This window comes from Haemaphysalis longicornis, unplaced genomic scaffold (genome assembly GCF_048455015.1).
Source record: "Haemaphysalis longicornis isolate Haplotype H1 unplaced genomic scaffold, Haemaphysalis longicornis Haplotype H1 scaffold_9, whole genome shotgun sequence".
In the NCBI taxonomy this organism is placed as follows: domain Eukaryota; kingdom Metazoa; phylum Arthropoda; class Arachnida; order Ixodida; family Ixodidae; genus Haemaphysalis; species Haemaphysalis longicornis.
The window spans coordinates 141,796,256-141,820,053 of record NW_027526460.1 but is presented as its reverse complement, the minus strand read 5'-3'; the positions used below and the strand labels follow the sequence as shown (position 1 = coordinate 141,820,053).

Here is a 23,798-nt window from a genome sequence, read left to right as displayed (position 1 = left end):
TGTGCAAATCAGTATCTGCGAAGCCCGAAAGAAGCGGGCACATTACAAGCGCAGGGACGCGCATGGAAGAAGCAGGGCAGTCCTCGACGGGCCCATGCACGCCCACCGGTGCCGTAGCGGCGGTGTCCGGCTGTGGCGCAAGCTGGACACACATGGCGGGCAAACACGGATGGTTCGCGGAACTGGAGCAGGAAGCTTCGCCCTCCTTCGATCTTTTTACTCGGAAGAAGTGTCGCAACAGCGATGATGGCGCTTCTATCCTCCCCCTCGCCGTTTGCACAGCAGCCCCATGCTTGCCTACCGGAGTCAATGGCTCTTTCGTTTCCTAGCCTTCTGCATTGTGCGCGGAGCCTTGTCCCAAATTTGTCTGCTCCGTAATTCCCCAGCACACTGTCTGCTAGCTTGCAGCCATTTTTACTTGCAACGTTTAAGAAAAGCGGTCTTCAATGGGAGCAGAAAAGTCACCTTTGCAAGCCTCATCAATGCCACTTGAGCATTGCCACGTGATCGGCGCCACTTGCGCAAACCCCGTTTTTGAAATACCGCTCCCTTCGTCAGACTGCTTGAGTGACGTGAACGCCATTTTGCTAATGCCATTCGCAGAGCCCGTCCCGAGTTCTTCAATCTGCAACGTTACCCACGCGAGTGAATTGATAAGCATGCCAGCTTGCAGGGGCCTTGTTTAAACATAGATCAGTAAAATTTTCCCCTTTCTTCTACTTAGTTTCCTTTCCCAACTGAGTCCTGAGCTGCTTGCCCTAATTCCCTCTCCCTCATGGCCTCTCTCCTTCGTGTTGATGGGGGAGAAGGAAACGCGAGGCAGCGTGAACTCGATAGTGTCCCCTGCGGTCCTTACGAGGTCTGAGCGAGTGCCCAGCCCAGGCCTAAGCTGTTCATTTGTGGTTTTGAGTGCGCCTCTGGTTCATGATGGCGGCGTCAAATCACAATCTTGCCGTTCTTTTCGTTGCTGCGTGCTTTTGGAATGATATTACGTCGTCACCCGTGAAAAGCAGCAAAGGCACGCCGCCTATCGACAGTGGCTACCCGTGCAAGTCAGTTTTTGATCCAGCCGTTCCGTTTGGAATGAAGTTCTTCGAGCGTGAGTAAATCATTCCCTTACTTCCTCGTTAACCGTTAAGCTCCAAGAGCTGAACTTCATTCCCTTACTTCCTTGTTAACCGTTAAGCACCAAGAGCTGAACTTTCTTGACCCAGAGCGGCGGGTCCCCCTTACAAGCTCAGCCTGACCCTCTGCCAGAAGTGATCATACTGGGGATGGTTGGCTGAACATATAACGTTTTCGCGCACCGCTTTTATGTGGATGAAGAAATGAGCAGAGAAAGATGGAGTGCTGTCTGTCTGCCCGTGTCTGTTCATTTCCTCAACGCAAAGGTTCGGGGCATGCGAGAAGATAATGGCACTCTGGCTTAGACTGAATTTTGACGTTCAGATTGCTGTGCATTTGATATTTCAGTTCTTCCAAGGTATCACCGTGAGTAAGTGTCCTCACACGACGAGTAAGCGTGAGGGCTGTGTTGACTGAAGCCAGACATCGTAAACCCGGCGGCCCACGTGCTGAACGGATCGGGAAATCGCGGAAACACACAAATCTCACAATAGTCGCGAAGCTTTCCTGGAATGTCGTGATCAGCTCCCATGTAGCGTATATGGGTCCAGATGGACAAAGAGATGAAAAGCATCCTTCACTGACACAACGTTGCCGTCCCCATCTGGCGGATGCCCAGCCCCGTCGGAATCCCCAGAAATAAAGCAGTCCATTTGGCGGTACGTGCATTTTTCACAGCGGTGCCCCAAGACAGCTGTACGCCTTCAGGCTGTGAATTCAATAAAGAAAAAAATAGCCGCGTATCTGCTCCTTTCGTTGCAAATGCGGACGAAAAACGATAGTTGACTGGCGCCCCTTCTAAATGAATGCCTCCCTTCTCTTTCCTGTTGACCTCTCATGCTGTTCCTCCCCCGTCTCGTTCCCCCCAAGAAAACAAGCTACAGGTTTCCTCAAGTCAATTTAAATTTACCGCGTTTCACTGCACCAAGTGAGGTGCCGCGATGCCAGCGCTGCCGTACGTGAGTCGAGGCAACCTACTACAACGTCTATAGAACCACGTTGCCCTGCTCCACAAGCGGTCCGGAAAGCGGAACGTGGAACCTATAGCAGTGGAACCTTTCGTTACTGTTGCCGTTTGATTTTTTAAACGCCGCCAGGTGCGCGGGCAACAGCAGGCGACGGTTTTCTGCAGTTGATGTAGTATTTTATTTGCTGTCGCAAAAACCAATCATCCGTGAATTTTTTAATAAAGCAACACTGCAAATATCACTCATGCACGGCAGCCCGATGGAAACATTTTTCCATCGAGCGGCCGTGACTCATGTACTGATTTTCTGCATATTTGCGTAATGTCCTGTTCTTGTTCAACAATGTTGACAAGTATGAACATCAACACCGGACTCGGACGTTAAGATTAGACCTTGTAACGGCCCACTTCTAGGCTAACAGTATTAATAAATGAAGGAAAATGAAATGAATTTGGCTGTGGATATCTAAGACTATTGCGCAGCCTATGTTTCACTTTGGCCGGGTGGCTGAATCGAGTCACAGACAGACAGACATACAGACAGACCAAAATTTCTGCGTTTAAGTAGCCCAGGAAAGACTATCGTCTTCAAAACATTGGGTCGCCATCAAGGAGCTCCGGAAAGACTTTCGGGCCTCCCCAGTTCATTGCACACCAGTTCCCTTGTCCTACTGTCGCCCTTCACAAGTACGCCTCAGACAATTGTGACGGGTGCAAACCTTTCCCCTACTAAACGACAAAAAAATTTTCATTTTTTTCCTAATCAACGGATATGCTTCACCTGTGAAATTCTAGACACCACTGAACATATCATTCGGTCATGCCCTGTATTTTCAGACGAAAGACATATTTCCCTTGATACCCTTCCCGCTAACTTAAGAACAAATTTCTTGAAGGACCTGAAGACCAAATGTTTTGAATGACCTCCTTCATCCACCATACCCGCGGAAATTAGAAATGGCAGTCTGGGGCACTCTCCTGTATTTCATGTGGCAATTTACTACTTTCCCCTGCTTTTTCCCGCCCACACCCACCGCGTGCACCACAGCCTCTTGTTACCCCGAATGGGGTCTGATGCATTAGCACGAGACACCCGTTTTGTTTTAGGGGCAAAGCCCCCGAGGGACTGGGGCTGTTGGCGTCTCCTGTCGTCGTTGTCGTAATCGTCGTCTCATGTAGTCACGGTACTAAAACACCGCGAAACTCGTTTACGCCTCGCTCTAGAAAGCTTCGTGCTTCAAAGACGAGATACTTTTACAGTACGGCTGTATACCTCTACCCTTGAAAAAACAGCGCAAAAACACACGGACGTAGATAGGTTACACAGGCACGAGCGCTGCGCTGCACGATAGGCTACACAGGCACAGCGCTCGTGCCTGTGTAACCTATCTACGTCCGTGTGTTTTTGCGCTGTTTTTTCAAGGTGTCATGCATACCCAACTAGCCCAAAGTCAAGCCTTATTACCTCTACCCCCAATGGTTTCATCTCTGTTGTCAAAAACTGCAAGGCGCCTAGAATACACGTATACACTGCATGCTCCGCCCCCCCCCCCCCCCCCCAACGTTTCCGGGCTTTATTTTCATTTTATTAAATGTTTAAAAATCGCACAAAGAGATCTGTAATCATTCCAGCTGGTGTACTGCTCTTCGGCATGGAGGCGTCGTCTTTCTCGAACAAAGTGTCGGGCAAAGGCGAGAAACGCGGGCTGCCGGCAACAAAAATGCGCCCGGGGAGCCTCGCAGACAGGGAAAGGAGCGACCTCTATCCTTAATTTGTCACGATAAGATGTGGGTCCACATAGGAAGACTCGGGAGGACCCAGCAACTAGACCCTTAGCACACCGTGTGTGCTCACGGCGATGAGTGAATGGTCCGTGCCGCCATAGTAAGAGACCAGGAAGGAACGACATGTGGTCCTGTACTTAATGGGGCCGTGAGGAACCATCGTGTGGATCGTGCACTTAAACCCAAACACTAACATCTTCATATAATCCCTTTAGGGGCGAAACACCTTGTGGGCTTGGACCATCGGCGTCTCATGTAGTCACGGTACTAAAGCACCCAGGGATGCTAGTTTTCCAACGCCTCGCGCTAGAACGTAACTAAAAGAACACACCGGAACACTGGTTTTCCAATGCCTCGCGCTAGAACGTTTCATCTGCGTGGGCAAGAACCCGTACTAAAAGAACACACCGACACCTCGCCCTGGAACGCTTCGTGCTACAAAGACATAAGACTTTTGCAGCAAAGCTGTACAGGTTAACCGCCCAATGGTTTCATCTCCGTGAGCAGAAACGCCAAGGCCTAAGACACGTACCGAGTGCTAAGCATCGAAACCGCATTATACACTTCATGAACACTTGGAAACCGCATCATACATCGAAACTGAATCATTGAAGCCGCATTATACACTTACATATACACTTGAATGGGAACATCTTCGACAGAACTCTGTCTGGTTGCGTTAAACTTGAGGAAGAGGCTAATACACCAACCAAGAGGGTTTATTGAAAGCGGTCCCAATGTTTCGGAGCCTTCGGACTGGGTAAGACAAGAAACAGCGGTTATATGAGGCGTAGTAGATGCCAAGGCAGCTCATTCACTCGCCTTGTCCCTGCAACCGGCGTGGTCGTCGGCGTCCGCCCCTCCCCCATTCTCCTCGCCGCGCCAGCTGCGCTCTCCGCCGCTCACCCCCTCTCCTCTCCGATAGCGAACACTCTCTCGCGAGGGGCAGTGGATTGGCTTGGCTAGGCTAGGCTTGGCTTGGCTTGAATTGGATTTGGATTGGATTGGATTAAAGGGGATTGTGTTGGATTGTGTTGCGTCATAGCCGCGGCATACGCACTGGCGCCGGCGCGTCCCCTCACCGTTATGCGCGCTATAATACGCGGTGCCTGCGCCGCTCCGCTCCATCGTTCCAGCGCCGTTCCTCCGCTGTCCAACGCTGCAACGTGAACCCCCTATGCGTTGCATCTACACATGGGTTCCCGAGAGGGGAGCTGGGAGTTTTTTTTTTATTCTTTTCTTTTTTTTTTTTCTTTTTCTGCATGCTTCGCCCATCCCCAGGTACCATGTTAGTGGAGATGCCCAGTTTTTTCTGCTCTCGGTTACCCGGACTCCTCGATTGCAGTCAGATGCGGTGATGGGGATACCCGGCTGGGATATATTAAGGGTGTCTCCGCTCTGTGGTGGTGCTGGAAGCTACGTTGTTCTTTCTTTGTAAGCATATTGGCGAAAAGCAAAAACGCCTGTGTGTACGAGATTTCGGCGCACGTTAAAGATCCCCAGGTGGTCAAAATTAATCCGGAGCCCTCCACTAGGCGCGCCTCATCGCCTGCGTTGCGTCGGCGCGTTAAACCCTACAATCAATCAATCTTTGTAAGCATATTGCCCAATTATTCGAATTTTTTCGCTATATCTACTTTCATGTGATAATGACCATTTAAGCAATATTTCGGTTCTACAGGTTGTTTGAAACAGCAAGTGAGTGTGCTTGAAAAGTTTTGATTGCGTTAGCAATTGAAGGGTCACGTCGTCAAACAATGACTGCCGTCGTTCTACGAGCAGACAGGAAGCGATGATCAAAATAGGGGAAACGCGGATTGGGACTGATTCAGAGGCGAGTGACGTAAAAGAGCATCAGCCAATCAGTCACGCTCGGACAGGCATGAGGTCAAGCCGATGCTGCCGAATTAGGTTCTCAGGGTGACGACGAGTCGAAACGGGGGTGGCGGCAGGGGCGCTGACTGCGCGCGCATATTTCTCAGACAGGCCTCTGACGCGTCACCGTTGGTACGCGTTGATGCCCAGCGTACAATGGGTCGTGAAGCGAGTTCAGGGCCGAGTAAGCGGCAAAAGGGGAGAGAATAACTACGTGGGGGTATGCTGAGACTGCTGAACAACGAAAGCTGCGACTAGGAGACAATACCGCAGATAAGAGAGGAAATGGGGCCAACGAGACAATTCGAGCGCAAACACGGTTGGCATGGTGGCCTGACGCAGCTCCTAAATGGCATATATATGAGAGACGCTAAGTTGCGGGCTGGCAGAGCGTGCCCGTCAGGCCGATCCTCGAATTAGCGACGGAACGCATTCAGAAGGATCCATCAGTGAATCTTCCTGTAATAAATTTGTGCGAACCGCAACTTTGCTCATGTTCAAATTTTGCAGGAGGGCAGAATGTATGGGGGGTGTTTTGTTTCGCATTAAGGGACGTAGTCCAGGGTTCGACGGAAGTCCGTCTGGTTAGGTGGTGAGTTCATAACAAAGAAATTTGTTATGAACCGCAACTTTGCGGTCACTGAATAAGTAAATTGAAAAATGTTGACGTTTCGGATCCCATACGGAACCCTTTACCACAATCCTTGATCACAACGTATCAAGGATAACATATGGGATCCGAAACGTCAACTTTATTCAATTGACTTGGTCATGCATTAAGGGACATGGAAGAACTTATCCGGGTCTTTTTAAAGCGAAGAAAAAATCTATTTCCGCCTATGGGAACAGCGGCGGTCATTAAAAAAATAAGATCACCGATGAATGGGGCACCGTTTGTCTTATCTGGAATTCAACGCTCAATGGAAGGCAAACAGTCAGTTTTCAAAGCCCAATTAGCCTATCGGCCCAGACTTCACTTCGCGCACTGAAGGGGTTTAAAGTCAATTTTCACGAAAATTGACCACCGACACGAACTTTACAGAGAAAAATCGGAGAAGGAAAAACATGCGTAAACAAAGGTTTATCGTCCATTAGCCCGGCTGCACCGGAGTGAGCACGACTCTCACCAACCATTTCATCTTTCCCGTTGAGGCAAGGAGACATTTCAGGAAGTATTTCCGTAGTAGCAATGTGTTCATTGTGGTGGTACTGTGCCAATGTTAATTGTGCTCCCTTGTTGCTGGTTATGCTATTTCCCTACTATATTTACTACTCCTCCGTTGTCTTTGCTGGAGACATAGAAAGAACCCATAGTCCCTTGTCTTGTCTGGAGACATTGGCAGAATTCCTTTAAAGGATCACATAGTAATGAAACAAATATTCAAAATGACTGCAGATGTAACTGATATTAAACGCGAGAAAAAGGCGGCTTGTGAATCCTTAGTAGCATTCACGCCTAACTGGAGGCTCTGTCTACGTCGAGACACTCGGCTAGCCGAAATACAAGAAAAAGGCCGATTTGAACGATCCCGTAACGAAACGACCGCTAAGAAAAATGACAGAAGAAACGAAACGATGAGAAAAGTCAATAAATTCAAACTCGAAGTGCAAATAATTCGAGATGCATTTAGTGCAGAATACTCAACTTTCAGATTGTTTTGTTTCTTTCGGCGTTAACCCGACAAGGCCCAACCACATGGGTGCGTAATAACGACGTAGTCGCTGATCGACGGAGCTCAACGTATGTGCGCCTACAACATGCGTACTACGGCGTACAGCGAATGCATTGCAACGCGCCTGTTGATCCGAAGGCTGTACGAACCAGATATCCGGGACCTACACCTGCGCGCACCGCGCGCGGAAACCAGCAACCAGGGAACCGTCCGAGCCCGTTCCCGGAGCAGGCATGCAAGGAGAGCGAGGCATGGTGTATTCCCTACGCGTTTCTTCCGACATTGAAAATGGGTGTCATGTGCAGAATATGAAAAACAAAACCCCGGTATACCATTCTTCGACCGGATGCAATTAAATGCTAAGAAAGCGTAAATGTAAGCTTAGGTTCAGTACAGTATGTTGTTGGGCTAGTTGGTACTGTATCTTAAAAATTTACACCATCTTCCCGCGAGGGGAACCTTGGGGTAGATGCGACGCATCGGGGGTTGCCGTTGCGTTTTCGTTATGTTAGCGATGTCAGCGTATGGATTGCTGTGGTTGTGTATCCTATTTACGCAGCATGTTCACCCCCGATGCATCGCATCTACCCCATGGTTCCCCTCGCGGGAAGATGGTGTAAATTTTTAACCGAGCGCAAGCTGTGCGCTAACGCACAGCTGGCACGGCGACGGGAGCGAGCGCAGCCGAGCGCAAGCTGCGCGGTGACCGCGCTGACGCACAGACGGCGCTGCGGTGAGAGCGGCGGAGCGCGCAGCTGCCACGGCGAGAAGAATGGGGGAGAGATGCGGACTACGCCGCGACAACGACGCGGGACAATGCGAGTTAAAGAGATGCGTTGCATCTAAAAGTAGAAAAACTTCCCGCAGAAGACAAGACTCGTACAGAGGACAATTGCGTCCGTCCTGTTCCCTTAGGGCTAGGCTTGTCTTTTATGCGCAGTTTGGCCGTTACGCCTAGGATGTACAGCGGCCGGCGGTAGGACTGCCACTGCCTTGGGGTGGCTCACCTTCGCCGGCATAGTGCGCGCCCCGCACATTAAGCATTGTCTTTCCAACGTTACACTTGTGTGCAGTATTTCAGCCTACTTCCAAAGATCAGTACACGCTGCATACTCACCTGGCTTTAGTGAAGTTGGTTTTTCCACATAGCTGATGCGTATTGCAGTGAAGCCTTTAAATGACAATAGTTTTTCTTGGAGTACTTGAACGCGAGAATTTTGGTCTGTCTGTCTGTCTGTCTGTCTGTCTGTCTGTCTGTCTGTCTGTCTGTCTGTCTGTCTGTCTGTCTGTCTGTCTGTCTGTCTGTCACTCGATTGAGCATACATAGGTCATATTCTCAGTGCTTTTTTTATTACAAATACACGGATGATTCGTTAATTAAAAATGCGTCCAGAGAAATACAAACACGGTCGCGCGTGGTTTCCCAATCGGCATTTTAAGAACTCAAACAGCAACAGCAACAAAACCTTCCACTAGATAGTTTTAACGTTCCGCTGGGAACGCACGTGGAGTAGGGTGCCTCGATTTACGAGCGTTTCCGCCGTACGGCAGCGCTGGCATCGAGGCATTCGGCGTGGAACAGTGGAATGCGGTAAATTTAAATTGACTTCAGCAAACCGCAAGCTTGTTTATCTTAGGAGGAGAGAGACGAGGGAGGAACAACATAAGAAGTGAGCGGCAAAGAGAAGGGAGGCATTTACTTGGCAGGGGCGCCAGATTACTCTCGTCTTCCGTCGACATTTGCAATGAAGTGAGCAGACACGCTGCCAATTTGTTATAACCACGTCAATTTTCCTTTCATCACAAACAAATGAAAAAAAATTAGACTTTGAGAGTTTTTCCCTTGTCGTAAAAAGTCAATAGTGGACGGAGAAGGGAAACATGTAGAAGGTCAGCAAGCACTGAGGCGCATTCATTCAGTTACTAACGACACGCTCAGAGAAAGGAAAGCTGTATTATCTCTGTTAATGAATGCAGCGCTGGAGAAGATTGCCGAAAGGGAAGTAAATTTGAGAAATCTTGTGTGGAAAAGAGCAGAGCAAAAGGTTCTTCTCCCAAACAACGGCTTGACCGTAGGGAATACCAGTGAACCAAAATATAAGGAATCATTGATCAAGGCACTAGATAAGGTGGTACAAACCAAGCAAATTCCACAGGATTGGCTCCAGAGTATGCTAGAGGTACAGACAACAGTCCACTTGCAGTAACATCACTAATGTACAGGCAATATTAGGCATTTCAGTTGTCTGCAGGCTATACAATGGCAAGTAAAAAAGTATTGCAGCATTGCAGACAATAAAATAGGAAATGAAAGCGTGGATGAAAAAAATGAAGTCCTAGGGGAACTACAGAAGGCAGTTAGACAAAACAAGTCCTTGGATCATAGTTTGTGATTGCACAGTGCATTTGAATTTCGAAAGCTTTGTATTCAACAGGCCATTATGGGTAAGATTCTTCGATATTAAAGGAGCAGGCTGTGGAGATTGTTGAAATTGGATGGCTTAAATAAGGATACAGTTGCTTAGGACGATTAATCGAAATAATAGAGTGAACCTGACATGGGACTGAAACAGGGATACCCTTTGAGCCTAATACTTTCATGCGAAGGAAAGTTTGACATCCACCTCAATGCAGCCGTACGGCTACAAAGAAAAGCTGCACAGCTTTCTCAGAAACTTCGCAGTTGAAGAAAAACTCGTCCTGGTCCAGGATTCCAATCCGCGACCACCGCTTAACCGGAGCAGTCGCTCTACCAACTGAGCTAACCAGGAGGCTAGCAGTTTGTAGCGCGAGAGCGAATTACTACGCCGCAGTTTGTAGCGCGAAAAACGTACTCCACCTTGGGGATTTTCCCTAAATCTGGTCGATTAACATACTGTTTATGCTTTACACAGTAACGTTTGAAACGAAACTGTACGAATATCACTTAGTTTTCAACCTAACGCACATGCGGCAAGGCAAAGTGATAGAACAGCGTACTTGGGCAATGATGTACGCAAACGACATTGTTTTGTTATCTGATAACCAGAGACATATGAAAATGGTCATAAATATTTTCGGCCAAGAAGCAATGAACCTAGGGTTAAAATTAAGCACTGGAAAAGTCGACATAATGGCTTTTAAGGGTATTAACAATGACATAATGTAACACCAGCATGACGGAATATCCACAGTCAAATAATACAAGTATTTGGGGCTGTGGATAAATGAAGGTCAAAACTACTTTAAGAACTCTCGAGGAACAACTTTAAAAAGCTAAAGGAAAGTGACACGCAGAATTGTGAAGCAGAGAGCTGTGTTGGGGAATAAAAAAGAAATACCAAGCAGTACACTGAATTTTGAACAGGGTAATGGTTTCAGTTTAATATTAGCGAATGCAGCCCTCTGCTTAACACCACATGTCGTGCCACTCCAAATTTCATAGCTGTACAGCCGAGAATGGTAGGCCATAGTAAAACTGAAGAAGTGGTACACGGACACATGGTCTGGGAATCGTTTCAAGTTCGCGAAGCTTAGAGTAACATACGTTTCAAGGAGAGGTTAAGAAAAATAGATCGCGTAAGTGAACGGCTGAAGCATTCAGGAACTGCTGCAAGAAAAGCGCGGACACGTAGTAGATAAGAGAGAATTGAAGGCGAATGGTGAAATGTGTTGGTTGATTGAGTGTAGGGTTTAACGCGCCGACGTAACGCAGGCCATGAGGCGCGTCGCAGTGGAGGGCTCCGGGTTAATTTTGACCACCTGGGGATGTTTAAAGTGTGCCGAAATCGCGTATACACGGGCGTTTTTGCTTTTCGCCTGCATCAGAAAAGCGGGTCACGAATTGAACTCGTGTCCTCGTGCACGGTGAAATGTGTTAAGAGCAATTTAGAACAGTATAAGCTAAGAGAGCAAAATTACAGCAACAAAAAAGAAGCAAGGCAGACAGAAACGAATAAGTAAAGAGAAAAATGTAATCGAAAACGTCATTAGAGGTGTACAGGGCATAAAAACTTGATATCAGAAAGGAAGCTGTCCCTAAAAAATCTAGGGCAGTGCTTTGTTTTTTGAGACGAGAACAGGTTGCTTGAGAAGAAGTGTTCTTCTGTGGAAGTACATACAAAATGATGGCACGTTCGTGGTTTGGTGAAAAGGAACAGAAACTAATCGGCACTTTGTGCTGGAATGTGATTAAATCAATAAAAATCTATACATGGGTAATATTCGCGTTGCCGAAGCCTTAGAGTTCCAACGCGACACACAGAAAGTAGACTAAAAATCTATAGAAGTAATTAGAAAGAATTTAATGCTGGCACAAGGTGAACTGAGAGAGGAATATGGTGTAAGACAGCTACCACTCGTAACAGGCAAAATGCAATTGGAGCCAGTCGCCGATAGCGCTCCTAAATCAAGCTTCTATGGTGAGATATGACACCCGCCATCTTAATGATAAAAATCAATCAATCAATCAATCAATCAATCAATCAATCAATCAATCAATCAATCAATCAATCAATCAATCAATCAATCAATCAATCAATCAATCAAATATTATTAACAATAAATAAGTTACAATTGATCGATCAATCAATAAATTAAGCCTATAATTATTCAATAAGATTGCGTGACAATAAATTAATAACCAATTTAATAATTAGCCAGTCAACCGCTGTTCGTTAAGTCAGCTTTGATTTGCTCGCAATGTGCACATGGTGCGGCCGGTGACTGCTGCAACGAAACATGGAGGTGATACCAATTATCGCTGACCGCAAGTAACTACCAGTACCTAAAGGACGGAGCCATTAGTTTGTACCCGCTTCCAAGCCGTACGAACATCAACGTACGCAAATAAACCACACTGCGGTCATATGCGTCGACTCAATTACCCCATATTCTTCTTGAACATTTCCGTTCCTTTTGAAGTTCCTTTTGAAGTTGAAGTTCGTTTTTCCGTGCGACAGCTTGGCTTGCAGCCGTACATTAAGCCAAAGCCATACGGCATTACACCATCATGCACGATAAAATTTGCACTAAAACTACACAAAAAGCTGTTAACTCAGCACACAGGCGGGCCCGCAGCAGGCTTTCGCCACCTCCGTGCTAAATTGGGAGGCTGAGAACAATGAAATAAGAACGGCAGCAGAACCAGCGAGTATGCATAGCCAACGAATAACAAACAAAAAAATCAGGAGCGCCGTCCGTCTAACGATGACGATGATCGAAACGGGAAACTTCCTTGCGCCCGAAAATCGAAGGCAAATTGCCAAATTCAAAAACCTCTGCAATCAAAGTCCAAGCGTCAACGATCAAAGTGAAAACTGCCTGCGAGTCAAAGTCCAAAGTCAGACGACAGCAAACGAATCCTTCATGAGGAAACTGAGCGCCCACCCACGCCACCCATCGTCGTCATTAGACCATTGCCGTTGTCCAAAATCAAATCGGCGAAAGTCCAAAGCCAAAGCGCGCAACTAAAACAAAGGAAATTCTGAGCTACTCGTATGCGATGTATGTCCTACAGGTGTCACAACGCTCTCGACTCCAGATACAGGCTCTTCGCCGGATTTTAGCAACATTCATTTGGTGTTCGCGTAGTGAGCCAATTCATTGCGATAACCTTTTTCTAACGGTTGTAAGAGGGGGTCTTGGGCTAGTTGATATTTTTGCTTGGCAGCTTCTCGTTCATTCTACTTTCGAGATGCTCAACATCCTTTTTTGAAAGCTGTACTGCAAATACGTCTTGCACATTTTCTCCCTGATATTGTGGTGTCTTGGGTGTCTGTGGAAGCAGTCCGAAGTCCGCGGGGTTTCCTAAAAAAAGTGGTTGGCACGTTTCGCTTCTTACAAGATCGGCTTAGCCTTGACTACATATTTAATGCTTCGCACGAGTCTATTTCCGATGCCCTGGTTTCTGGGCCCTTTCCCATGCCTTTATATCGTGCTCCGTACCTCCGGTGTCCGTACCAGGATGTCCTGAATAGAGTGTGTAGAATGTGTGTTCCGCCAGGTGTTAAAACATTTTCCTTTAAATTACACACCGGCACGCTCCCTGTTAAAACTTGGTTGAAAGACCGGGGTCTGTTTATAGCTTGGTCGACAGACTGTCTGCTCTGTTCTAGACCAGAGACAATTGGTCACTGTTTTGTAGATTGCGGAGATGCTGTCTTTTCCTGGGACAATTTTCAGCGAACGCCCAGAAAAGACATGGATATTACGCCTTTCTCAATCCGATTTTTGCTCTTCGGCTATTCTGGTGAGCCACCCTGTGACATGTTTGTGTTATTTGTACAGTCTATGGCGATATCGCTTATGTGATAGGCATGCTAGCCACCACGACCAGAAAAGTCACATTTTCGAGAAGCTGTGGCATTTGTACATAATTTGTATAATTCTCTTGACGAACCACCTGACTGGTTTCCTCTTTTGAAAGCTTGTGTGCTTGCCTGAATTTGGATGTATTTGTTCTTTTCCTAACTTCAGTGTATCCATTTGTTTGCTTCACAATATAGTCCTCGTACTGCCACGTTTGAGCGTATTCTCCCATGTAATAAATAAAAAAAGATGATAGTGCAATCGGGTGAACTTCGGCTTCATAACGCGTGGGACGTAGGTTCGGTCCCGACCACAGGAAATGCATTTCTTTTTGTTTCATCATCATCATCATAATCATCATCATCTCCCCATCATTATCCTCCTCTTCCACCTCATCATCATCACCATCATCATCATCTTATCTGCAGTGCGTTTTGGTTAGGACACCGTCATCAGTTACAACAACGCTATCAGTGTGACCAGAAAGCTCATCTTTAAATACGAACAAATGCGGAGCCAACCGGCGCAGGGGCATCAGGGGGAACCTAGACATAATTAAAGTCTGAATTGGAGGGGCAGCTAGCGTTTCAGAGAGCGGGGCAGAGCATCCCATACTTACTCTCGCTTATCTTGCTTTTCTAGTTTTTCATTTCAGGTAGTTTACATATTACTACGTTGTTAATAAACGCGCGTTGATCTTGGCGTCGTCTAGGCTTTGACAAGATCGACGAGCGCGATGCTGGACATCAATATCCGTCTAGTGCTTGGCCCGTTCATTCTTTGAAACTGCTGGTAGATGATTGCTACGCTGCCCAAAACGACGAAATAAGGCCCGTCACCTGCAACTCGGGTACCCTGACCGCCTATTTGTACGGTTGTCCCCTGTGCATCCTGTGCACTCTCAAATTAGCACACTCAGCCGCCAATGTGGCCGGCACGGTTTCCACTCCACCCACTTCTAGCTAGTTTCCAAGTAGCCACAGTGCTGGGTAGTCTCTAGAAGAACAACGGGGGAGAAAAAAAATGGCGTTAAACGACGCTCTTTGAACCTCCCCGCCGCGAGCGCCAGCGGGGGTTAGCAAAATTTTTTTTGTTACCCTCAGGAGACTACTATGCTGTAATTAGGGTAGCCACCTTCTTTCCTCCCTCTTTTTTGTTTTAGATAAAGATCTTTTCAATCAATCAATCAATCAATCAATCAATCAATCAATCAATCAATCAATCAATCAATCAATCAATCAATCAATCAATCAATCAATCAATCAATCAATCAATCAATCAAAATGTTGCTCGGCGTCGCGTCATTCATTCGCCCTGTGACTTTGACAGGCTTCACACCGATACACACTTTTACGAGACAGGGCACCTTGTGCTCTCGCACTATACGAGCTAACAAGCAAAAGTAAATCTCGCGCACAGGGATGGCCGACCATGGACACATCCCTGTGTACACAGACGGTCGGGCTCTCAAGCGAGATGAGACCAATGCGTGAGGAGGAACGATTGTTCAGCGAACAAGAAAGAGGACTGCTGATGTCGGCCTGCGCGGTAGCTGCGCAACTCGTCGTGCGGATGTTTGTGCGTATGTATGTGCAAGGACTCCGCGATGAGCAACGGCTGTAGAGAGGAGGCCCCGCACCGATTGTAGGAAAGAGGAATAGGCGCCGAGAGAAAGCCGTGGAGGGAAGAGTGCGAGGCTGAACGGTGCGAAAGAAGAGCGCAGCGCGTCCACCTATGCCTTGAGGCGTAGCTATCACATAGAGCGCGAAGAACACCAGAAGAGATACGAAAGCAGGAATCTGTGCTGAGTCTGAATGATGCACGCACGCGAGGCTAAAGTTACTAAAGTTTTTAAACTACAACGCACGCTGAAGGCAACGCGCAATGTTCATTTGAGCTCGGCTTGTGCCGCAGGCAGCAGACAGACAAGCAGGCAGCGAAAACGTTCATTGAGCCGAATGGAAAAATAAAATAAAAAAATTGCCCCCACCTCCCCGAAGGGAATCGTGAGGAAGTGCGAATGCATTTCTTGCGCCGAGAGTACACGGCGTAGTAATTGTGCCATCGCCTTGAGAGGCGCAGTACCGGACATTTTCGCTTGAATGTCTCGCTTGAAGCGCGCGTCCGGCCGATCGAATTCGAGGGCCCGCACACGCTCACGCGCCGCGCGCTCCCGGGCCAGAACGCCTTCGGGGTCCTCGGCTCGCTTCGCACGCTTTCGTTCGGCGTCTCGCTGCCGGCCTTCATCACCGCAGGCGATGCGCCGCTTACGTCTCCCTTCGGCCTCCCGAGCGCGGAGTTCGGGATCCGCAGCCCGCTTCGCCCGCTTGCGCTCGGCTTCACGGGCCCTTCGCCGCACTGCCTTGTCCTCAACCGCTGCGGTATCTTCAACGACGCGTGCAGTGCTCGCATTCGGTTGCGTTGTTGCTTCCATTCGGTTGCGCGCATTCGGTTGCATTCGGAGAGCGGTGCGGGGAGTGGCGCGCGCCCGCGCAAACCGCGGTGAGGTGGCGGAGCGCGCGCAGTCACGTGGGGTGTGACGTCGCTGCGCCGTTGCTACGGACGCTCCTCTCCGCTCCTCGCGCCGTTGCTAGGGGAGAGGAGGAGGAGCAATGCGGACGGCGGAAGGTTCGGGGTCGCTTATTGGCCTCGAGGACATACCGTGGCGCCACCTACGAGTGACGTCACTTGTAGGACGCCGAATCGGGTTGTCGTCTGCTACAACACATTTCCCGTGCGTATGCGAAAGCGTGTTTTTTTGTTGTGGCCACCGTCTCACCCGCTCCTTGTGGATTTGATGCAAATTACCAAAAAAGTTGTCTGTAAACCAAATAATTCGGGCAAGCAATCAGCGACTCGCTTGTTCCCGGCGACACCGCCGCGTATAGGTAGTTGGTACCATCGCGACCCACAGCTCTTACATACGCAGCTAGCTAACGCCAAGGACGATGCAACTGATGCCGAGAAAAGTACGCTGTAAATTCATTATGAAACACTTGTGACGGGACATGTGCGTGCAAGTAAAGACCCTGTAACAGCGACGGAAACACGTCGCTCACTTATGATCTCACCGCGCGAACTGCTCGTATTGCCTGGTAAATGAATGACGCGAGAACGGTGATCAGATTGCTTCGCCGCACATGCTTAAAAGTATTGTTATGGTCTGCAGTTTGGCTTAATAAGTGCCTATTTCCCCTACGATGTTTTTATAGCCATACCCGGATTTGATTAACGATCACTGGCGTAGCCTGTACTCTGCACGGCTGATGTTTACTTTTCGCGACTTGTCCGCAATGTATGAACGGTATGAAAGCTAGTTTTTAACGCCTTCGAGCGGGTACGACAAGGCTATATTTAGTTCTCATTAGGTGCTCGGAGTGGTAATATATAATTGCAGCGTGTTTTGTATGTTTGCAGTAAGCCGGCATTTCTCAAGCATCAATTTAGAAACTCACGACTGCTCACAGAAGGCGAGGCTGCGTACGAGGCGAAACACGTCGTTAATGATTTCGGGTAATGGGGATATTTAGAATAGGAGAACCGAGAATTGGGGGCCCCCAAGAAGTTAGAGGAACCCAAACGCAACACGCGCGTGCGCGACGGGAGGGCCTTCGCCAACATCTCGCAGCCGGCTTCGGATGCACGTAATCGGATGTTGGGAACTTTAGGCTTGGCGTCGCAGCAGGTATTTAATCGCCGTTAGAGTTGCGAGTGACAGTCCCTAACAGAACGTTTCCCCGCGCTGGGAACTCTGTAAGCGCAGTGATTTCCGTTGAAGCCATCGACAATCAAGATACCTGCACGGCCTCTCGGCCGCTCGCCGCACCGCGCGTGAACGGGCCGGCGCTGCCGGGACCGACCTCCGCGGCCGGTCGGCGTAAATCGCGGCAGATATTTGAGCATCGCTTTGGAAACCACAGCTGATGACACTACCTATCAGAATTTTTCATCACACTAACGTCCACTTTCACCAATCTGGAACTTCTTTTCCACGACTTGTGTGATTTTAAAAAGCGGCGACAAGTTGTTGCTACCGCGACCTGCGTCGGTTCGAGCCGCACCGTCGGCTGTGCGGGCAGGCACGGCGGGTGCGTGTGCTTCTGCGAGCAGTTAACGCTTCACGATTTCCTGCTTTATACATTTCTTGCAAACAAAGGAAATCTAGAAACTTCACTGGGCGATCGTCGTAGTCCACATTGTTGATCGGGGAAACAAGCCGCTGCTTACGCTTCGGTCGCATGCGTAATACACCACCACGCTCATGGTGTTTGCGGATATCTACCACAGTTGATACGGTTATACAGTCACCATTAGGTCGAACTGCGCTGGACTCACTGAGAATTAACTTAAAACGAAGGAAATTAACACGAAAATACTTTTAGAACGCGCTTCCTAAGCGAAGTGTCACGCGCTGCAAGCCAGCAGCAAGATAGGAACGGTGATCCTACAAGTGACGTCAAAACGATCGCAGCGCCGGCCTCTCAAGTGGTGGGCCTCGCGGCCAATAAAGTGCATTCGCACTTGCCCCCACCTCCCCGGCGGACGATTCAGGCTCGCTTAAGAAGTGCATTCGCACTTATTCCTGGCCAATCTCCCATGTGGGTATGTGCCATGTCAGCGGCCAGGCAGCGCGCGCCCATCTCCCCCCGTTGCTAAGGAAGACGAAAAGCGCGCGCACCCGCAGCTGTTGCTATGCGGACGGCGGAAGGTTCGGGGTCGCTTATAAAGTGCATTCGCACTTAAAATACAATAAAAAAGTGGGCCACATCCTCAATTAAGAAGGCTGCGCGCCGCCGCTGCTGCTCGTGAGTCCCGCTGAATCAGGCTTAGCTGGTCCTGCAGGTACGAGCTGGTCCACGCGAATTCTCCCTGCTCGGGGTCAGGGGAACGGAGAGGAACGGGACGCTGAGGGCATAGGTAGACGAGATAGCCAGTGGTGTCAGAAACTTGACGATCGGGCAGTTATACGCGAAGTGTGAGGGAGAGATGTGGCATAGGATGACGGCCGGTTTTTAGTCGGCGCCAGATTCGGGATTCTTCTGCGGAGAGGGTAAGGTGGGGCGGGGGGTATACCTTCGGCGAGTGTGACGATGGTGCGATAGGATGTCGCCTTTTGACGCTAAAGAAAAATTTAGGTGTGCTTGAGCACCTAGAACGAAAACGCGTGAAATTGAGCACCCGTTTTCTCGTGTTTTCTGCCTCTTGTTTTCAGGTTGGCCTCAAGACGTCCGAGCCAAGCACATGGCGTGCCACAACATCACTTCCGAAGAAGCCCTCGAGGTACGCCCCTACTTTTAAAAGCGACATGCAAATATTGTCGGTAGTGCTAAACTTGTTGTTGGTCGTGTGCTTTCCGAGGTCGTTGCCACCGAGCAAGAGGCGCATGCACGAGTCAACAAGCTCCTTTAGCTGAAAAAAATATTTCTTTACATTGCAGTTTCTCGCAAGTTTAGACTCGTAACTAAGCAATAAGTGTGCATGTGAAACCGGAGGCTTGGAATTAGTTTTCGGTGTAAGGGACTCAACACATTCTTATGGAACCTGCCGTGCACTCGGAGTTTCCTATATTGCAGAAGCTTTCCGTTTACCTAGGTCCCTCTTATCTCTCACCGCGACCCTAAGCAGCCACCATAAATACCTACCATAGGCTGTGCACAACTAGCAGAGATGAGCTTTTCTTGTCGGACACCCATCGTGAAGGAGAACTCACTTTTTATGAAGGCCTACTCTGCCCGTACGTCCCTTACATATAACCTTAAAGTCCGCTACGTAAACCTCTTCTACTCCCTGGTACCTGATTGCTTCCCTCTCTGCGGGTCTTTCCACTTTATCAAAGGCCTATTTGTAACATTTAAATGCGAGGTAAATAGCTGTAAAACGATTTTCCGGTTTCTCCTTACCGACTGTTGAGTAGCCTCCCCTAATCCTTGCTGCTCCCTAGGTTGCTGTAAATCTGGGCTACCTTCTATAATTACTAATGACCGCGGTAAACAACGTTTGTACAACAGAGAGCATGTTGAGATGCCTGTAAGTGTCAATCTTCTTGACATCACCCATCTTGGAAGCTAGAAATGCGCGGTAAGCGTTTCTTTGCTTAGCGTTTCAAGATTTCCTATTGGAATATCTCCTCCATCTTTTTGCGAAACCATGGTTACTCAGATACCTCCTGAAGATTTCTCTTTCTTCATCCTATTAAGCGCCTCTGCCACCTCTCGTTTTGTTACTATTGGAACCTCGAAAACCTAGCTAGTGCATTAACCCGCCGCCGTGGCTCAGTGGCCGAGGTGTTGTGCTGCTGAGCACGAGGTCGCGGGTTCGATTACCGGCCGCGGCGGCCACTTTTCTGATGGAGTCGAAAAGCTAAAACGCCCGTGTGCTCGAGATTTTGGCGCACGTTAGAGATCCCCAGGTGGTCAAGATTAATCCGGAGCCCTCCACTACGGCGCGTGTCATCACCTGCGTTGCGTTGGTGCGTTAAACCCTACAATCAATCAATCTAGCTAGTGCATTAAGCACTGTTGCCTGACCTTACCCGTCCAGCGTGCAAGTCTCCATCTGACATTCCAGCTACGTTTCTGCTACTACCCGTGTTGTTTATTACGTTGCGTGTTTCGTCCGTGACTGCGTAATTTTCAGCTACGACAATTGCGAGCGTCTTTTTTGCCGTTAACCTCCTTTCTCTCTTTTTTAATCGTAGTCGTATTGTAGGTACGAATGTCACTATCCTGTTGAGCAATGTTTTAACTCCGGCAATTCAATTTGCTTCACTGCTATGGCACTTCTAAAGTCCTGCTTTTCCCAATAATATTATTCGGTTTATGGGGTAGTTTGGCAGTTTCTTCTCGTCTTACAAGAACTAGTATTGATTTTTCCATTCTCGTAGCAAGGTTGTCATCCAGTACGTCGACGCTGTCTTTACCTTAGTCGGTTAAGCCACGTATTTGCTCTGCAGCGTATAACTTCTTGCGGCCGTGTCTTATTGGTTGCATGTTTTGATTCCCTCTTTTTACTGTACACGCCCTGCCCTTGTCTTTTCTGGCCTCATTTTTCTCATGCCGTCCGGCGATCACTGCCGTTGATGAGATGTCTTGCATTCAGATGAGACACTGTCAGAACTAATCTGGACCCTCAGCATCCTAGACAGTACGTGGATTGGCACTTAGAATGAAGTAGATTTCGCTATTCCTTTACCGTGTGGGGACTTTGTATGTCCGCTTTGAATTTGCTTAATGTCGTGGGAATGTATTTATCATAATCAAATTATTTTTCTTAGCCAGTGCAACAAGTACACATAACCTCGTCTAGTTCGACTAACTATTCAAAAATTTCTTGTTGCGTTAAAAAGGGTTCTTGAAATAAAAAAAATATATATTTTTGCCGTTTGAAAATTCCTTTTGTGTTTCATTTTTTGCTTTAATTGCCCTATAACAATCCTGTACTGATGTTTAGTTATTTTTCGTCAATTGGACAATCAACCGCCACACGACAGACTATGAACAGGCGGTTTCTACGATATTTTTTCACTGCTAGATGTTGGTAGACAGGCTTGTCTAACGCAGTCGGTATAACTTTGCCTGTAATGTGAGCCATAAATGGCGAAACAGCCACTTCCCCCTTTCCCAGCCTCTCCCGCGCGCTAGCCTTCGCGGGTGCTCCCGTCTAGGGCGGTAACCCACTTGGAAGCGCCGCTTCGAGGAAACTGCAAGAAACTATTTACTCTTTGTCTAAACTTCGTAAGGTGCCGCTCCTACGCGTCCATGTTTTCTCAGCGTTTGTTTGTGAAGCTGCGTGTGAAGCTCGAGGGGTGACGTAAGGTGGGACGCTCGCTTGGGCACGCCGAACCACGGATGAGCGGCCGAACTAGGCGCCCCTACTGTTCCTATTGGAAAGTGTGTGACGCGTCAGGCAATACAATACAGGCCGTGTTGACTTGTGTTACTGTTAACCTGTACGTCCTGTTCAGATTAATCACAACCACCTCGACCCTTTCACCAACGCTCGAAAATTTCTTCGCAATCCCTGCTGTCCTTTCGTGAATCAGAAATCCTAACGGAGCTGCTTCCTTTCTAAACTACCTCGATAGCACAGAACATGCCCGCTATTCGACCCCTTGAAGCCCTAAGCAGTTCTTTCACTTGCGCTTAACCTTGTGACATGAAATTTAATGCCTAAAAGGTTCTATCATAGCGCGGGGACGTCACCCTCTCTCTGGAGGGCTAGAGCGCTAAACGTTGCCAGGTTGATGCTCTAGTGGCGGCCTGTCCGGACCGAAATAGTCTTAACACCGCCTGAAGTATCGCTGACCTGACCACCGCCTTGGTCTGGTGCTCCGCGGATGATGACGTCTGCCAGCGACCTGTTAAGCATTGGGCTCATAGGAAGACTGTGGCCGAATACTTGCCACCAGGGTTGCCAGTTCCTGTGCTTGTGAGGTAGTGCTGTTTGTGGCCCAGGGAGCCTTCTTACCATGAAAAGAAAGTAAAAAGCAACAATTTGTGACGCCTCTGCCGGCATTTTTATGGGAAAATAGCACCATTACTACCAGTATTACAATTACGTAGCAAGGGTACCCTCGGCTCAAATGCGGCCTTCCAGTCCCGCTGCGTATCTACGGTAAAGTAAACCGCAGTAATAGATAAACGGCCCGGATGTTCATACATATTTTCTGTGGCACCCATTTTCCTGTAAAGAAAAAGGCGCATAGCGGACGTAATAAAAATGACATTTGCATTACCCAGTGTGCGTATACAGTTTCTCATCCCGTTCGCCCCACAGCGCGACCGGTCGTACCACGACCACCAGACCAAGTGCATGGCGGCCGTGCTTCCCAGCGTGGAGGCGTCACAACGGGAGAGGGAGGCCTGCCGAATCGTCGTCGACGCCACCAACATGAGCAGGGCCGCCTTCTGGACCGTCACGCAGGTCAGCGCCCCATAGTTCTTGCCGGGTCACTCGGGTATAGCCTCGTAAACTGCAATAAATAATGTTCTTTAGATCGGAAGCTGGTTTACCTTCGGCGGAAAAACAGCCAACGAGCGTAAATCAAGCTGCGCGCACTGCGGAAACTAAGCAGGAACAGAAGAAGCTTTTTTGTGGGTATGCGAAAGCCGAGCAACGGCCCCAGACCCCCACCGCAACTCAGCCGTTCACGCCACTGAAGTCACGAGACTTTCGTTGCCACTTGTCTTGCCACCCACGACGGTCACTTTTCGCGTTCCTTTTTCAAGCTCGGTGAGTCATGTGATGCCTCCAGCTCGAAAAGTAAGGCCTAAGTGAATGGTTACGAGATGGACGAAGAGCAGATAAGCTAGATAGATACTTGCCACCAGGGTTGCCAGTGATGCCAGCTCGCGGGCAAGCTGGCATCACGAGAGCTTCTCTAACGCGTTTCTCCGGTGGAGTGGAGTGTTATGCCACGAAGCGGGGAGAGAGAGAGAGAGAGAACCTTTATAAAGCCGAAGAGGTCTAAGAGGTCCACTAACGATAGGGTTTACTACTGGCGGGAGCGAATACATTGAGATCAAATTAGCAAAGAGCTTCCTGCTTTACCCGCTGCGGTGGCTCATTGGCTAAGGCGTTGCGCTGCTGAGCCCGAGGACGCGGGTTCGATTTCCGGCCACGGCGGCCGCTTTTCTGATGGAGGCGAAAAGCAAAAACGCCCGTGTCTACGAAAATTCGGCTCACGTTAAAGAGCCCCAGGTGGTCAAAATTAATCCGGAGCCCCAACATTATTGGTCGGGCCTGCATTACTTGAGATCGCGGTTGTAAGATAACGAAAAAGTTCCGTTCAGTCGAATAATATACTTTGCCCTATTTACAAAGGATTAACCCCCGTATTCTGAATCCCTCCTCCACTCAAGTCTCCAGTCGAAGAGATCCTTGAAAGCGATTTCCGCATGTAAAAGCGTTGAGGTACCCTAGCTCTGCCGAGTCGAGGAAATATATGGAGGGGAGGAGAGGCTCAAAATACGGCCATAAATGGGTTAGCTGCTTCAGTCATACACTTTTTTTTTGTGTGAACGCAGGGCGTTAGACGATTTGTCCGTTTTTAGGATACCTTTATTCGTGTTTCCATTGTTTATTTT

The 23,798-nt window shown here is 48.6% G+C and overlaps 1 protein-coding gene across 1 annotated transcript in view; it reads left to right on the top strand.

Moving 5' to 3' along the window:
* Positions 1-413: 413 nt before the first annotated feature.
* The window catches only part of LOC144151836 (uncharacterized), a 114,994-nt gene continuing 91,609 nt past the window's right edge, over positions 414-23,798 (top strand). The window contains exons 1-3 of the mRNA XM_077683000.1: positions 414-1,099; positions 18,926-18,993; positions 22,489-22,635. Of these exons, the coding sequence (XP_077539126.1) occupies positions 925-1,099; positions 18,926-18,993; positions 22,489-22,635 (390 nt within the window). The 5' untranslated portion in view covers positions 414-924. The remainder of the gene's footprint in view (positions 1,100-18,925; positions 18,994-22,488; positions 22,636-23,798) is intronic.